The following is an 18,086-nucleotide window of genomic DNA, read 5'->3' as shown; positions in this document are numbered from 1 at the left end:
CCCACTGAACCAGAAATAATTTACCCTTATGTTGCCAGTACAGATCCACCTGAGACACTTGAATCATGGCAGCCCAATCTGCCTGTCCATTGTGGTATTCTTCAGTGGCCTGACTCTTGGATATGTGTGCATCTACATTATATACTTTTACAGTCAACTTCTCTACCCAAGCAGTGATGTCTTGCCACAATTCAGCAGCCCAGATGGGTTTACCTCTGTGCTGCCAGTTGGCCTTTCTCCATTGATCCAGCCCCCCCATAGAGCATTTGCCACCATCCATGACTCAGTCCAGAGGCAGAGCACTGGGCATTTCTCTTGTTCAGTGATATCAAAAGCCAGCTAGATGGCTTTCAGCTCTGCAACCTGTCTTGATCCACCTTTTCCGTCAGCTTCTGTGACTAGCCATGTAGGAGTCCATAGGGCAGGTTTCCATTTTCAGTGTATCCCTACACTACAGCAGGGATCTGTCAGTGAAGAGAGTGTACCGCTTTTCATTTCTGATAGCTGATTATATGGTGGGGCCTCCTCAGCACATCACCTTTTCTTCCTCCTCTTCTGATGATAATACAAAATTTTCACCTTTGGGCTAGTTCATGGTGACTTCCAAGATGCCTGAGCTATTGGGGTTTCCTATTCAAGCTTGCTGTATGATCAGTGCAGTCTGCTCACTCTGTGTAGCCTTAGTGGCATGATGTATGGAAGAGACTTTCTCTTGGCACATACAGGCCAGCACTGGCAGTCAGGGTGCCAGAAGAAGCTGTGCTTCAGTGCCAATCACTTCTGAAGCAGTTTGAACCCTTTCACAAGATGCCAGTATCCCTTTTTCAGTTGTTGTGTAGCAGGCCTTGGATCCTTTTTATCCCCAACTCCAGAACCCCAGGAGTCATCTTCAAGTACCCCCTGGTACTTTTTGGCAGAGACTCCAGGAAGGACCATTCTCCCCAGCTGCAATGTAGAGCACAGTTTTCACATCTTGTCCTGTCCTGACTGACCCAAGGGCTACTGCATGAACAATCTCTTTAATTTGTTCAGAAGCTTGTGGTTCACCTCACTTAAAATAATTCATCTTCTGCATCACAAGATAGAGAGGGTTTACAATCTGACTGAGCTCTGGAATATGCATTCTCCAAAAGCCCACAACTCCTAGGAAAAGCCTGTGTTTCCTTCTTGCTGGTTGGTAGGGACATAGATGCTATTTTGTTGGCCATGTCCATTGGAATCTGATGACGTCCATCTTACCATTTTACTCCTAAAGCCTGGATTTCCTGGTAGGTCCCTTGACCTTACTTTGCTTTATGGCAAAACCAGCCTTCAGAAGGATTTGAATTATCTTCTCCCCTTTCTCAAAATCTTCCTCTGCTGTGTTGCCCCACACAATGATGTCATCAATATACTGCAAGAGTTCTGAAGCCTCACTCTTCTCCAGTGCAGTCTGGATCAGTCCATGGCAAATGGTGGGACTGTGCATCCACCACTGGGCAGTTGGTTCCAGGGGTACTGCATGTCCTTTTTGGTCCTTGAAATACCCACTCCTGAGGTAGTCCATGGCAAGGATGCACAAGGCTTCTGAGCCAGTCACAATGGGGGAGGATTTGCCATTCATTCCTGTAAAACCCCACAAACTCACTCAATGAGTCTTCTTTTAAAAGAGCTTACAGGTTTTTTATGTACCCTGAATTAGATGGAAGGGAGAAGTACCAACAAGATATTCCCAAGAGCTCAAAACAACAAAAACTTTACTGGCAAACTTCAGAAAATCAGAGAACTTTGGCAAAAGTTTAAAGCAACATTCAATCAACATAAAACATTTTGCAAGGCCTTAACTTAGCAAACTCTAAGCCCATTCAATTTAGCAAACTCCAACCTATCCAAGTTTAAGTTACTCAAACTTCAAGAAGGCATTAGAAGAAGGAGAAGAAAGAGAAAAAGAGAAAGAGAGAAAATATACAGAAAAGAACTAATACAGCTACCACTGGGTTCCAGTGGTCTTCCAACTGATATAAAATCCAAGGGAAGGTCAAGACATGTACTTGCCTTGTGTCCTGGCTTAAGTACCCTTAGGCTTTCCTGGGCCCTTTCTCCCGGTGAGACTTCTGGTCTGCCAGCCACTGAGGAGCTAGGTTAGGGTCTTCAGAGATGGGACGAGGAGCGTTGCCTCCACTGTGCCAGTGATTAGCAGCCACTTTGGGGCTGGGATACAGGCTCTAGTGGATGGGGTGTGTGGAGCAGGGCATTGCCTCACAAGGGCAAGGCCCAACCAACCCCTTTCCCCACACTCCCAAAGTGTTTTGAGCAAGTGATCTCCTCCAGTCTCTCACAATACCCAGTCAGTACAGTACATCTTCCAGTACAGTCAGCTGTTGGGATCCCCCTGCCACCTCAGAAACAGACATGGATTCTGCCCATACGTATCTTGATGACATCAGAGTACATTGTGCCTTAAACTCCTGTGGGTCTGGTGTGCCAAGGCATCAGATCCACACAGTCCAAGAGATCTGATTGTTCCTTTCCTCCACCTTGCTGGAGGCAGGACCCCTCCAGTTCTGGTCATGGTATTTGTTGCTCACTTGTAAGTATGAACTGATGGTCCTTCAAGAGAATTGGAAGTAACATCAGCCCTCCTATTCTGAGTGAGGACTTACCCACTGGAAACTGGAGTGGCATTTATCCTTGAAGGATTTCCTGCGGTGGTTATTCTTCCTCTCAACTCATGTACCCATGCTGCTAGGGCACAGGTGGGTTTTCCATTCCACTTCCTCATGTCCTCTCTGTGGTCATGCAGGTGAAACCACAGGTTACCTTGTGGTGTGTACCCACACTCTCTCGAGCAGGGGGGTGCTTGCTCCCAATAGCAAGGGCTCTGGTCTGTAGTGGTGGGCCATGGGACGTTTTTTCTCTAGTTTGCTTGAGTCTTTCAAATCTGTCTGCAGTCTTGGACAGTCTTTCCACAGTCAAGGTGCAGGTTGATAGGGAGGAAAAAACATGATTTTTATATGCCAGAGTTAGGTAGTTACCTGAAACACTGTTCTCCTTCTTTCATTGACATCAGTGTCAAAGGGCTGACATATGATGATGGCATGCTCTGCACAAACTTCCACCACATGGACTGTGTACACTAGACCTCATCTAGATCTACAGAGGACTACTCTTTATTTGAATCCCTACAGATTACCTCCAGCACAGCTAATGCTCTCAGGTACTGGACACCTTTCTCCATGGCATTCCACCTGCTTGGATGCACTATTAGATCATCCTTGTGAGAATACCCTTCCCTCGGCTTGGCAAGAGTCACTTCCAGAGGCTGAGAGTTTCTGTCCTCTTCCTAATCCCCTTGTCAATACCCGCATCCTGAAAGAGAGATCCCAGTTGCTTGGCTTCACTACCATCTAGTTTCATATTGTGAGACACCATGTTCCACCATAGGAGCAGCCAGGTCACATGGGGCTCTCCTGGCTGGTGGCTGACATATTCTTGTACATCTCGCAGCTCACCTTGATGCCTTTTCCTGGTCTTAAAATCAAGAGGCATACACGGTTAGAAGGGGAAAAGGGATTTTACCTTGGTATTTATTTTTAAGGATCCTTAGGTGTACACGTCCAGGTCATATGCATCAAGATGTACCCCACCGAGTCTTTCCCTGTGTCTCTGTGTCTCTCCTCTCGTGTGTTGTGTTCATCCCCCCCAACATTGGGTATAACATTATAGGCTTTACTAATTAGCATATCTATCAAAGATTCCCCAATGAGAGGTTCAAGTGAGCCCCCCCTCCCCAAGGAACCTTCCCCTGGATGGTTCTATCTTGGTTTACAGAATGTGTTCTGGAGAGGACCTTGGGGTCTGGGACACACTGATCCCTAGCTACGAAGCTTCTAAAATGTTTAGTCTCTTAGCTTGACAAACAAGTCCAAGAATGTAGGCAAAAAGCACTAGGAATACAGAAGCTGTAAAAAGGTATAACGGGTATAAAAGAAAAGGCAAAAATCTTCATGGCATCAACCTGGTGTAGTGGTGCCAGGCACCCACCAAAGCCGCTCTCTCACTCTCCTCTGCAGCTGGACGGGGGAGAGAAAATATGAAGAAGGGTTCATGGGTTGAGGTAAGGACCAGGAGATATCGCTCATCAAATACCGTTACAGGCAAAACAGGTAATCCCCAACGCATACCAACTTAAAGATATGCACTGAATTTATTACTAAAAAAAACAGAGCAGGATAATGAGAAATAAAATAAGGTCCTTAAAAACACCTTCCTTTCTCCTTCCCATCAACAGCACAGGGAGGCATGGAATGGGATTTACGGTCTGTTCATCACCTGTGGTTTCTCCTGCTCCAGGGAGAGGAATTGTTCCCCTGCTGCACTGTGGGGTCACTCCCACAGGAGATAGTTCTCCAGGAACTTCTCCAGCATCAGTCCATCCCATGGGCAACAGTCCTCCCAAAACTGCTGCAGCATGGGTCACTCTTCCACTGAGTGCAGTCCTTTAAGGACAGGCTCCTCCAGTATAGGAGCAGGGCCCATCTTTCCATGGGTCTCCCACAGCATCACAGCCTCCTCACAGGCACCCACCTGCTCCGGTGTGGGGCTCCTCCACAGGTTGCAGGTGGATCTCTGCATCCCTGTGGATCTCCATGGGCTGCAGGGACACAGCTGCCTCACCATGGTCTGCACCACGGGCTGCAGAGGAATGTCAGCTCTGGTGACTGGAGCACCTCCTCCCCCTCCTTCTGCACTGACCTTGGTGTCTGCAGAGCTGTTCTTTGTACATGTTCTTCCTCCGCCCTTCTTCAGCCACAATTTCAACTACTCCACAACTTTTTGTTTATCTTTCTTCTTAAATATGTTATCTCAGAGGCATTACCACCATTTCTAATTGGTCCAGCATCACATCCATCTTTGGAGCTGTCAGGGATTGGCTCTGCTGGACATGGAGGAAGCTTCTGGCAGCTTCTCACAGAAGCCACCCTACCAAAAACCAGGCCATGCAAACCCAATACACCTGGGAATAAGGACTGGGTGATTATCTCTGGCCCTCCCTCTTCCTCCTGTTGTGAGGGCTCTACTTCCTCTTTATCCCTCACTAAGTGAGCTGATTTGGTCTTGGATTTCTTTTCTCTGTATAGGGACAACTACTACTGGCACAAGTTGTTCCTCTAGTTCAACTGCAAATCAGGCCACAGTGGTTGTAGGTCTGTTTTCCTCCTCTTTCCCCTGAGGGTGCTGTCAAGTATTGAACTGCGTCCAGTAAAGAGTAGCCAGGGCCCAGCACACTGCAGTGAGTTGCCCCTCTCTGGAGTTGTCACGGCATGCTCCTTGCAATTATTCTGTCACTTTAACAGGGTCGTTTAGTTGTTCAGGGATGAAATTTCAAACCATCGGAGCAGAGAATTTTAAAAAAACCTGGTCTGTTTTTGCCACGTTTCATGCCACTCATGACTATCCACCCTTGGGGCAGATCTCTGAATGAACTTCCTACAAACCTCTTTCTTGACTCTAAACATGGTGTGGACTGAGGAGACCAGTGAGACTTAGCAACAAGAACATGCTTTCCTTAACATCCAAGGGAAATTAAAAATTCTCAAAAGCTGTTGAAACAGCTGAAGGAAGAGAAGGAGGTGAGAGGCTGGGGAAAATCATCCTCCCCTGTTCCCCCCACAGACTCAGTATAATTATTAATAGACTTCCAAAGATAGTGCCCAAAGTAAAGGTAGGTGAGCAGTACTGAATACACATCCAAAATCACCCTCATTGCCCTCGATCAGTCATAAACTGATATCCCACAGTACAGCAACAAAGCAATCGCAATCCCTCTCCCTGCTGTGAAAAAGAACATCACAAGGACCACATATGGGAATATAGGGGGATATGGGAATACAGGGTTAGGTACCACAAACACGTGAACAGATTGTGACCAGCAGCTCTGGAGTTAATGCAACAAATGCTTAGATTGAATTTATTTCCAAGCTGCTCTGGACACATCTGTTGTTATCTCAACCCTTTGTGCCACACACTGGGTGCCAAATAAGGCTGTCGTGATTTAGGAATGGTACTCCCCAATTTAGTGCTCCCACTGAAACTCTCCAAACCACATGCCACTCACTTGCTCCTCCCTCCCCCTCCTCCCATCCTGAAATGGGATGGAGAGGAAAACTGGAGGCACAAAAGGCAAAGATCACAAGTTGAGATGAGAACAACTTATTGGAAACAGCAGTGAGATGAGAAAATGAACAATACTAATGACAGAGACTTCAAGAAACAAAGGATTCACACAGAAACCCCCCACCAATAGACAATATCCAACCACTCTCCCCACCACACAACTTGACCAGGAGGGACCCTTTTCTCCCCAGAAGAGACTCCCTTCCCCCTGCCCCTGGCAGTGATGTGAGGTGTTATAAAATAACCTCCTGGTCCTAGCCATGCCGCCTCCTGGCTACTGCAAAAGTTAACCCTTTCCTGGCTGGAACCAGGACACCTGAGAATGGTGTTCTGTTCAGAAGGTGCAGCCTAGAAGCCAAGCTGGTGTCAGAGCAATGCAGAATGTTTTTGCCATCACAGTCAATACTAGAGAATGTAAGATGAACCACACTGGGTCAGCACATGAGTCCTTGAACACTGATAACCTGTATCCAGCAATGCCAAATACCCTACATTTCATGGTACAGTGACAGCCTCTGTAGTACATCCAGTCATTTCTGTGGTGGAAGTTAGAAAAAGGAAGCCTCTTCCCTATCCCATTACATGCAAAATTACATGTGTATATGGATAGTGGCTCATTTTACAGTGTTGAACCATCAGAGGTTCAACCATCAGAGGTATATGTAGAAATATTTCCTGTCATAGATTTCCTTTTGAGTTTTTGTATTGTCTGGAGTTTTTTCCCTTTTTAGAATTGTGAATTTGCTTCATTTGAAGAGTTGTTTTCGTATGCTTTAGCATATGAATTTGATCATGTAACTAAATTCTAAAAATGGGAGGTTTCTTTTTCATGCCTGATAATGAGTTTTTTCATCACAGCCCATGTAATTTATAAAATACGCAGTTGTTATAAGTGACTTAAAAGAGGCTGCTAGAATTCAAGAAATAGTGTGAGATGTTCTGTTGGTATAAGCAGCATAGTTAAATTACCTTTGCTTACATCAGATATCACCAGTTGTGGAATTGACCTAACACTGTTTTTGTCTAAAATATACATTCAGCTTTCTTTTGGTCTTCATTTTTGAAATGTCATTTTTGCTTCATTTGTTTGAATGTCTCTTTATGAAAGAAACAGTAACAGCCTCAGCCTCACTGTAGTAGAGTTAAGCTGCTAATAGGAATTCAGTTTTCCTGAGTTCCATTTGTTACCTGCCTGCAGTAGAAAGAGATTAATTCTGATGGAAAGAAATTCAATCCATGAAGTTTCCACTGCTCACTTTCACATCTTGTCAGATTGCTTGTGTCTCCTAGTAATGCTTTATTTTCATAGAACCAATGCACAATTTATGTTACTGTTTTGGTTCCTACTTGCCTATAGTATGTGGTTACTGTAAAATGATTAGTTGTGTTTGTCCTGGTTTTTTTCATGCTTTGATTCTAGATGCTTTTGTAGAAACTGTTTTTAAAGGGTCTTACTTTGAGCCAAAAAATATAATCCTTTTCATCCACGAACTAGACTACTACTTTTTACTTGGCCCTAATACAAAGCAAGGAATTTGGTACAGAATCTTGATTAACATCTATCCGCTGTGTATGTAACTAATGGTTTTACATCATCTTAGCATGCTTTTTAACACTTCACTTAAATAAGCCTGGTATTGATGTGAAACTCTGCCACTGCTGGGTGGCTGAGCTGAGGTGGGGCAGTGAACAGAATCTCTGTGGGAAATGGCTCAGTGGCCTGTCAGGTGCATATCACAGGTCTCTTCACCATTTCAGCCTAGAAAGCTCTTTGTGTTTAAGAGTTTAAAAGCTGATTTCTTTACAGGTTAACTTTCTCAGGCATATTTACTAAAGGAGAAGACTACTGCACTTCCAAACAGCTAGCTTGTTTCATGTTTCCTGAATGACCCAAAATGATTTTTAAATTGTTAGCATGTATTTGTATTCTGGTCCAGATGATAACCATAGTTTTGTCTTTCATTGAAGAACGTATACATTCTGTTCTGTTACAATGTATTTTTTGAATTTTTTAAAAAAATCAATAAATACTCATATGATGTTTCATTTGTAAATGTAAACAATGTTATTTGCTTATTTGAATGGTTTTCTTGAACTGCTTTAGCTGCAGGGGACACGTCTTTAGAACGCATTTATTTAACATAAATTCTTCTAAGGGGTTTGTGTATGATCTCAGCCATATCCTATTGTAAGCCCTTAATATCAAGTTATTGGGACTAATGTATAGTTAAGTAGTAAAAAATTGCATTTTTATTCTTTATGGTTTATTATTCAAAAGATATTTGTAATTGATAAGCAGCAGCTCAGTGTCACTGAAGAGCAGGTGTTTAGCTTGGATACTTTCAAAGCTCGGGCTTCAAATTACCAGTGATAATTAAACATGAATTCTTCAAGCAAGCCTTTACAAACTCTGAATAAAGCATTTGAGCGCTTGCTTCGTATTTATGAATATCTACCCCATTAATTGTTTTGCAGACTTTGCCTGGAAATGGTTTAAAGGAAAATTCAGCTTTGGTAAAACTGTTATTTTTAAGTGACTACGTGGTATTTTGGCCATTGTTTTGTAACCAGACTAGGAAAGTTACAGCTTTTTCTGCTGACCATTTAAGTTCAGTAAATTATTCAGAGAATTTATTTAAATGGAAACATTTAGAGAAGCTGTTTATACATGTGTAACTTGAGCCTTCAGTTTTTACTGAAGCAAAACACAAGTTACAGGTAGTCCAGTAGGAAATTCCACTGTGAATTTCCATGAAGCAAAGATCATAAAAAATGTAAAAAGCCATGACTGAGTGCCCACAGTCAGTCTCAATGCGTGGCTGTAGGCATATTTGGCTTGCTACATTGGCAGGGCTTGGAGGTCTTAACTTTTCCTCCGTGGTGGCTCCATAACAAAACCTCTCACAGGATATAGTTTCTATGTGATGTTCTCCTTCGATTGCAATGGTTACATGATTTTCTTTTCCCCTCCACATTTACTGGTTAACTGTTCCATTTTATACATGGATATACTTAAATGTTTTATTGTGTGGCATTCCTAAATGTTTCTCCTTTCCCCTGTGGCACACGTTTCTGAATGATTGCACACACAGGAGAGGTCCTGCTGGATGCTCTAGAGTCAGGTTTACTTGTGGCTCATACATTCCAGTGCATGGGTTTGAATTGTTGGCAGGACTAGACTGAAATTAAATTTCTACACTTGTATGAGGGTTGACACTGAACTCAAACCTTTCCCTAACAGTGGCCTTAAACAAAACAAAACACTTTGTGGAGGTTGGATTTGGAAATCAGTGTAGGAGTGCTTGGATCTCACTACTGAGGTATGCATGTGAGGAGAATTTCAGGGAAATTCAACCCTCAGTTGGATTTCAAGGAAAAAGCTTTGGTCTGATCTCTGCATGATTGATGATTAATCTGAGCAGGTCAGATTTTAAAAAGCACCTAAATACCATTTTCAAAATTGACACAGGCCCTATGGATGTTGATAGGAAGTCATTTAAAGCTGTAAAATCATTTGAAAGGGTAGAAGCTGCTTGGGACTTTTATAAACACCTGTGCAGATTAGGTACCTAACCTCCAGTTCACTTGTAAGTTGGGCCACCCTACATACTGTTTTTCAAACTTGGTCTATTTATTGTTTTTTTGGAGGGAAGGGGTTTATGCACTGAATCTATTACAATGAACATAGTTGTAGTTATAGTGTTAGTTGCCAGAGAGAGTGTATTTTCAAAGCTCCCTGCAGATGAATGAATCAAAAGGTATGTTTAAGCAAATCTCCAGATAAAGTCAATGAGAGAAAGTGCAGCAAGTGCTAAAAACAAGAATGTAAATCCAGATAATACTGTTCAGTCCTTGAATGTGTTGGCTGTGGACACAATTTGTGGCCACTGCCAGCTTGGGACTGGAATCCTGGAAAATGGACTGATGCTGGAGAACAGAAAAGTCTCCTCACTTGTTCAAATTAGAAAACCCAAATAATAATTAAAGGAAGCTTTTGAAATTACAGCATCAGGCTTTTTGGCATCATTAATGTAAAACAGATTTGAAAACTACGTCAGCAAAATGTTTTTAGATAAATGGTTCTTTGAAGATACTATCTCCAAAAATCAGGGAAAATTAGGATACTAAAAAGTAAAGATGTTTGCAGGATTGTGTTAGAGAATGCTTTTGAAATAAGACTGTTAAAGAAAATATTTCTTAGCCCACATTTGGAGTCAAGATCCCCTATAATTCTGTGTATGTAACTGTGCATCTAGCTCCTTCCTTCCCCACACCCCCAGAGTCGTTGGAGATGTCTTTCCCAGCAGGATTGACCAGCTGCAAATATTAGTGAAATGATTTGAAAATAGCAGTGTACAGTCAGGCCCAGAGGGAACTGATCAGCTGATTTGCTTTAGTGTTGACACTCCAAAGGGTAGTGGGAATTAATTAATTTATATTTTAAAAGATAATGATTAATATGATGACTACTCTTTAACCCCCTTCAAGTAGCTTGAGGGTGACTGTGCTGCCATATATTATCAATACTTGCTTCTGTAAAACAAGCAGTGGAATTGGACTTTTGTTTCCTGTCCTGGTGCCTGAAGTCTTAGTCAGGTGTACTAGCATTGTTCCTGCTCATTGGTCAGATCAGCTTTTGTAAAATATGTGGAATGATGCTGTGCTCTGTCTTCACCAAAAGTATTGAAACCTGGCCTTTGGCAGAAGGGTATTATCTCCTGTGTGCTTGTACTGTGCCATGCTCAATGGCCAGTACAATAATCTCAACAGCAATGTTTGTCTCTTACCCACAGGGAGTATAAACACCTTTAGAAATGGTTGACAAAGCCTCCATTATCTCAGTTTCTGTGTCTTCTGAAAACTGTGGGGTTTTTTTCTAATGGGAAGTTTGCACTTTCACCAATTACCAAACTATTGCTTGATGTTCTGATTACTGTAGGCTTTTGTTGTGGATTAACTCTGGTGTGCAGCTTAAGCCCCACACAGCTGCTCACTCTCCCCCCTGGTGGGATGAGGGAAAGAATCAGAAGGGCATGAGTGATAAAACTCAGGAGTTGAGATGAAGACAAAAGCTGTGTGTGCAAGCAAAGCAAAAAACAAGGAATTCATTCACCACTTCCTGTGGGCAGGCAGATGTTCAGCCATCTCCTGAAAGCAGGGCTCCATCATGTGTGACGGTGACTTGGGAACGCAGATGCCATAATGCTGAATGTCCCCCCTCATCCTCTCCCCAGTTTTTATCACTGAGCAGGATGTCATAGGAGTGGGATATCCCTTTGGTCAGTTGGGGTGAGCTGTCCTGGCCTTATCCCCTCCCAGCTCCTTGTGCACCCCCAGACTGCTCACTGATCGGGTGGGGTGAGGAGCAGAAAAGGCCTTGATGCTGTGCAAACCCTGGTCAGCAACAGCTAAAATACCAGTATGTTATCACCAGTGTTTTGGTCACAAATCCAAAACTTAGCACCATACATGCTTTTATGAAGCAAATTAGCTCCATCCCAGACAAAACCAGTGTAATCTCCACCCTTTATTCCATACTATTGACATTGTGCTCAGGTCCCATGTTATCCGACAGATTGTCCCTCATTAGCCACCTCCTCTTTCCCATCCTGGGATATATACACAGATATCATTCCCTTAGTTTATGGATTACGCCTTTAAAAGGCCACAAAATTTCCATTGATCCCATTTAGTCCATGTGTATTCAATCTGTTATGCTTATCACTCAGGACAGGAGAGGTGGTGTGATGTGTGGAGTTACTGGGCACCAAAGACAGCTCAGGCTGGGTCGCTGCTGGACTGTCACATCTTGTGAGGCTTGTCCTCCGTTGGTTCAGATGGCTCTTGCTGTGCTAGTTTCCATAGCATGCAACTCACATCCTGCCTTACAACAGTTTAAAGGTATTCCTGTGGCAGTCTCCACCTCTGGTTCCTTCAGGCCAGGTTATAGGGTTTAACAATAGAACATAACAATAGCATTTGCAGCGAACTCCTCCCTTTGCTCCTGGCCTGGCTAGCAACCAAGGGTTCCTGCTGTAGTAATTCCAATAACATGCCAGATCTTGGGTTACAGCAATTCAAAGGTATTTCCACTACAGTGTTCAGCCCTCATCCCTTTGGACCAGACCATAGGGTTTAACATTGCAATGAATTCCTCCCCTTGTCCCTCCTCCAGCTTGGGATTACACACAGGCCCACGGTCCATGTGGGGCAGTGTGGACTTGTCTACAGACCACCATCCTTTAGGGATGTAGCTGCTCCAGGACGACAATATCCATAGGCCACTCTCCCTTCAGGGGAGTACCTGCTCTAGTATAGACTTCTCCATGGCCATGTATGGTTTTGGTTGTACCATCATGAATTTAGCCACAGCCACAGTCCTGTGAACTTGAGTTCTGGCCTGTCCAGCTCAGGAATGGCAGCAGTGCCCTGGCCATCTGCCACCCCATTCCTGTCATCCGTATGTTACCAGGCAGAGCAGAATAGGATGATAAGGAGAACAGGAAACAGCAGAAGCAAAAAGCAGTCACTTATGAGCACTAGTTACTAATCTACATCCAGGCAAGCAAGCCCCATGGCAAACACAGGAGCCTGACAATTAATAGCTAAACAGATATAAATTTGTTATAGCATACTCTGATCAAATCAGTTGTTACCTCTAACCCCTTGTGCCCCACACTGGGTGCCAGAAGGGACTGCTACAGGTTTACCCTGGTGGGCAACTTGGCTCCATGCAGCTGCTCTCTTACTCCCCTCCAGTGGGATGAGGGAGAACAACCAGAAGGGTAAAAGTGCAAAAACTCGTGGGTTGAGATATAGACTGTTTAATAAGGAAAGCAAAAGCCACACATGCAAGTAAAGCAAAACAAACCATTCATCACTTCCCGTGGGCAGACAGGTGTTCAGCCATCCCCAGGAAAGCCGGGCTGCGTCACACCTAACAATGACTTGTGAAGACAAACACCATCACTCCAAAAACCCCCCACCCTCCCTCCTTGTTCCCCCAGCTTTATACACTGAGTGTGATGCCATATGGTGTGGGATATCCCTTTGCTCAGTTGGGGTCAGCTGTCCCGGCTGTGTCCCTTTCCAGCTTCTTACCCATTCCCAGCCCTCTTGCTGGTGGGGTGGTGTGAGAAGCAGAAAAGCCCTTGATGCTGTGTGAGCACTGCTCAGCAATAGCTAAAGTATTGGTGTGTTATCCACACACTGTTTTGGCCACAAAGCCAAAACATAGCACTAAACAAGCTGCTATGAAGCAAAGTAGCTCCATCCCAGTCAAAACTGGTACAGCTTTTTATGCTTCGGTAACATCTTCACAGCTGTGTGCCACTGGGCAGAAGTCAGGAAATAGGAAAGCTCCTTTTATCCATGTGAACTTACAGTCATTGTGCTTGGAAGAAAACTTACACCTTTTTATCAGGTTATTTCCTACAAAACTTCCCCATTTATTCAAGACAACTACTATTTTTCGTTGTATTTAAAGGGAGAAAAGTTTTCTCCAAGAATGCCAGCAAGTCAGGCAGGATTTTATTGACAATTTTAGGGACATCTCTGATTTGCACAACTCCAGGCTACCCGATAGTTGAAAGTCCTTACCTGGCTCTTAGAAACTTGCAGGTGTCCTGCTACTGAAAATTAACTGGACATCAAATGGCTGTGTTATGTAGGAAAGGACTTCTAGGTCTCCAAACCTTGATTTATACATGACTAACCAAAGGAAAGAAAATATGTTGGGAATGTGAAATAGAGGGAGAGATAAAATAGAACAAGATGATAGCAAGAGCTGGTCTTCAGAGAGAGCCTCATGTAAAAACCAAAGCACCTGGACTTCATTGCATTCTGGTTTTTAGGGTTTTCTTAATCACCTAACTTCTGAGGGAAGGTAGGCAGTACCACAGTTGATGGCAGTGACCCAAGGTAGATCTCCAAGAAGTGATTTTATAGTTTCCATTTATTTCAGAAATGATTCTGTGGACTACAGACCATCTCGTTCATATATCCTATCCTTCCTTAAAGGAAGTCAAAATGGTGGTAGCATTCTGCAAAAAAATAACTATAAAAATCATTCTCATATGAGTTTCCATAATGAAAGGTATGCAATAGGGAAACGTAGCATTTTTGTTCACAGAGCATGCTGCAGGAGGTAGTATTTGCTTCAGGAAGAGTGTTTCTGAATTGACTCATGAGTATGCAGAATTAGGAAAACAAATGCAAATCTAGCACAAGATCTCCAACTACCTGGCTTCTGGCCAGAATTCTGTCTAAACAGCTTTCTTCTATTCTGGCCGTTGTTGCCTCTCTCCCTCTTTCAAGCCCTTTATTCAAGCACTGCTGAAAGTTTTGCTCTTCTTGTCTCTAGAAACATCCAGGTGCCTCTTTTTTGTTTCAATTTCTGAAACGAAACAAAGTAAACAGAGAATAATTGGCTACTGGTGGTGTGGGGGTCCTCAGGTGTGGTGTGGATGTCACCTTGGTAACATTTTAACTTGTCTGCTTGGCATCTTGCAAATAATCATTTGAAATCCTCCCACATATCCCTGCATGTAACTTGGTCTGTGGAAAAAATGCGAGTTATATTTTGATAGCCAGTTTTAGAATCTAGGGGATTTATGTATGAGAAAGTTTAAAAGCTATCAGGATCTCTCAAAATACTGCAGCCAGCACTAAACACACCGGGCTGCATTCTCTGCCAAAATCTTTCTCAGTAAATCCTAATGTGACTTGATAACTTAGCTACGGACCTTGGCTTGGAATAGAGCCCAAACTTTGAAAGACTGGAAGTTTCAGTTGGCAAAAATGTGAAGGTGCAGTGGTGAATTCATAGCAGACTGGGGTTTAGTTTTAATTATAGTAAGGGAATTCAGCTCTCAAGAAAAACCCTTAAAAAGAGAAGCAACAAGAAAAGGTGAAGAAGGAGAAAAGAGACAAGTTACAGTTTATTCCCCTCTCTGTGACTGAAGCTGAGGCTTTCAGAGAAGGTTTATTTGGCTATCATCTCCTTCAATCACATTCAAAACTGAGAGCACAACGAAGCTGGGTGATTTTCGGAAGTGAAATGGTTGTTTCTTGTTTTAATTAAAGAAGGATGGTTCTTTATGCATACTGCCCTATTTCTAAGTTAGTGCACAACATCAGTGTCTGTACCAGCATCAGATTTCTTAGCCAATTCAGGCAGCTGATTTTCTCTTCACAGTTTCACAGTGATCCTGTTCTCCCTTCATTAACACAGCGTTTGGGGCTTTCACACGTGGTTTGTAAACAGAGAATCATTAATGTTTGCTTCACTCTTCACTTCAGTGACAACCTTCATCCTGAAAAAGAGTGTTCCTGAGAACATATTTCCATTCATGCTGTTGCTAGAAAGTTATTTTAAACCCAAGCACTTTGCTCTTTCCAAACTAACCAAGTTCCTCTCTCATGTCATCAGTTGTTCAGGTTGATACCCAAGCCACAGGCTCCTCCACTAATTCTGCGTACCATGCTCATCCTCTGGGTATGTTATTAGCAAAACACACCATCTCACCTCCCTCCTACTTTCTAGGCCATGTGATGAAAACAGATCTCAGGGTTGCCAGTTTTTTCATGTTTCCTTTGACTGTTAATTAAAAAATTAATTAAAACTCCTCTCTCTAGAAACACAGTACTTACCTGTTTTATAGGTGTATGGCAGACAAGTGTTTTTTCTGCAAAAACCATGTCAGCTATAGTTTACATTATTTTGTAGGGCTTTGCATTGTGTTAATTTCTGAATAATTAATTTATTAATTTTTAGCATATTTTTATTATTCGTTTGAGGGGAAGTTTGTATTCAGTGTTTAAAATCACTGTAATTAAGCTACTCTCTTCTATGTTGACAAAAACTACATATCTTATTTATAGAATAGAGGAAGTGAACAGAGTAGCCAGGTAGTTTTCAATGTAAGTGGGATTTTTTTTTTTTTTTAATAGAAAGTCCCATCTCCTGCTATCAGCTTTCCTATCAGACAAACAGGTCTCTTTGCACCTCTCAATGCCAGCCATTGTAAACGTAGTTGCTCACTTTGCATGTGCTCCACAGGGACACTGTCTTTATAAATACATACCTGGGTCAAGGTTTAACAGAAGGAAGGTGAGCAATAAGCACCTTACTGCACGGATTATCCTCTGTGCTATGGTGGCAACTGATTTTCTCTTCTGTGAAACCAAACATCCCATCCAGAGGTAGGACAGAGCTGGGTCTCCCTTGCTTGACTGAGCATAATGTATGGCCGGACCTTCCAGTTCTCATGAATCACTGAAACAGGAGCTCTGAATTCAGGGGATATCTAAATAGCAGGGAAAAAAACTCGTACAAGCTTCTTCGGCTCAGACTTGCTTTGCATTTAGCAGATATTTTAGATATTCTCTTTGGAAACTGTATAAAATACTTTTTTTCAGTCTTATTTGTACTTTTCTGGTTTTTGTAGATGTCAAGTGTCTGCCTTACTGTAGTCAGGAGTGTGAAATACTGCTGCAGTAACCTGTGACAATGCCTTTAGTCTGCTTGTTGTTGCCTATTTATGGTGCAGTAATGGTTTATTTTGTAGTCTAAACCCTAGGACTGTATTTTAATGAAGATTTAAGGCTATGGTACAGCTGCTATTCAAACTGTGTGAGAGAGGCATGTTGGAATAGCTCAAGATTTACTGCTGAACTGTCAGTCTTTAAGCTACCAAGTGTCTTTACCCTTTGGTGCAGTAGCTATGGTGGAAACTGGACCCACTGCTGTGAAGCAGACACAGCGATTAATGAACCTGAGGCGCGCTAATCAAACATATGTTTTCTTGGCACAATGATTGTGTTATATATCCCATCCGAATGTACAGGCCTTTATCTTTCCTTAATGATCTAGCAAGGGGGCTTTTTAAAATGTGGGTGTTTTTCATGTGCTCCTTAGATTTGTTCCACAGGGGGTGGCAGTTAAAAACATCTGACGGGCATGCAGTTAGCCAGCGCCCTGCTGAGATTAGTAAAATACTATATTTAGTAATCGCACTACATCAAGGAACTCCAGCATTGCAGGAAACAGTTTGATTCAATGCCTTTTTTCTGATTTTTAATTTTATTTTTTTTTTATTGTATGTCTTATTATTTCATCTGGGATAGTTTTTTTCAACTCGGACTTGGGTTTTGTGTCTATTTTTCAACTTTTTGTAAAAGTTTTGTTTGTATAATGGGATTTTTTCCCCAATTTTTTTTTTTTGTTTTTACTGTTTTCTTTTTCTACTCTCACAAAAAAAAAAAAAAAAAAAAGGAAAATTGTAAAACAAGTAGTAAGAATGAAAAGTGGTATTTGGAATCTCTCTCATACTGCTCTGTGTCTGAAAAAATGGATCTATTATTTGTTAGGAAAGCTCTATGGATAATACAAGGATTCATGCTTTCACGTACTAGAATACTATAAGGTGAAAGCTCCTAAAATTGGCTTTAAGAAAATGGTTGAAATGAGCAAGTATGTTAAATTTATTTTTGTGCCAGAAATATTTCTTCACCAGTAAATAAGCATGAAACAGACTTGGAGCCCAAACAGGTTTGTTTCATTTTTTCTTGAATAGTTGGCATGACTAGCTGTAGATGAGCAACATAAAGTGGGAGATAAAAGACCCATGTGGAAAAGACAGCTTTTCACTAGGATGCTAAAGGAAGTAAACTGTTTCATGAGACTCTTGTTCAAGTCAAAATTACTATTTTAATATCTGATTTCTGAGGCCATTCTGGTTTTCTTGCTGTTGTAAATCCAAAGCAGCCTATGTAAAATCTTGGAAGCTGTTCTGTAAACTCAGGACTAAATTGGGTGCTCTCCCTTTAAGGGGCAGATTTAAAGGAATACCATCCTTTGTTCTAACAAAATAGTCCAGGCTTGTCAATCCAGAAGATTTGTGCATTGCTGAACATAATGGCATTTTATT

At 42.3% G+C, this 18,086-nt stretch overlaps 1 protein-coding gene across 9 annotated transcripts in view; it reads left to right on the top strand.

The window, feature by feature from the left end:
- The window catches only part of STAU2 (staufen double-stranded RNA binding protein 2), a 171,970-nt gene that overhangs the window by 88,327 nt on the left and 65,557 nt on the right, over positions 1 to 18,086 (top strand). Inside the window, exon 13 of one of the 9 annotated variants that reach the window (XM_039549129.1) lies at positions 7,964 to 8,216. The exons of 7 other annotated variants lie outside the window; for them this stretch is intronic. In XM_039549129.1, the coding sequence (XP_039405063.1) occupies positions 7,964 to 7,990 (27 nt within the window). In that variant the 3' untranslated portion in view covers positions 7,991 to 8,216. Of the gene's footprint in view, positions 1 to 4,270; positions 8,217 to 18,086 lie in introns of those variants that run through there. One more of the 9 variants, XM_039549128.1, reaches the window with a different exon arrangement.

Source organism: Corvus cornix, chromosome 2, assembly GCF_000738735.6.
Source record: "Corvus cornix cornix isolate S_Up_H32 chromosome 2, ASM73873v5, whole genome shotgun sequence".
NCBI lineage: Eukaryota > Metazoa > Chordata > Aves > Passeriformes > Corvidae > Corvus > Corvus cornix.
The sequence above is the reverse complement of the archived record's forward strand: the minus strand, read 5'-3'. Positions and strand labels throughout refer to the sequence as shown.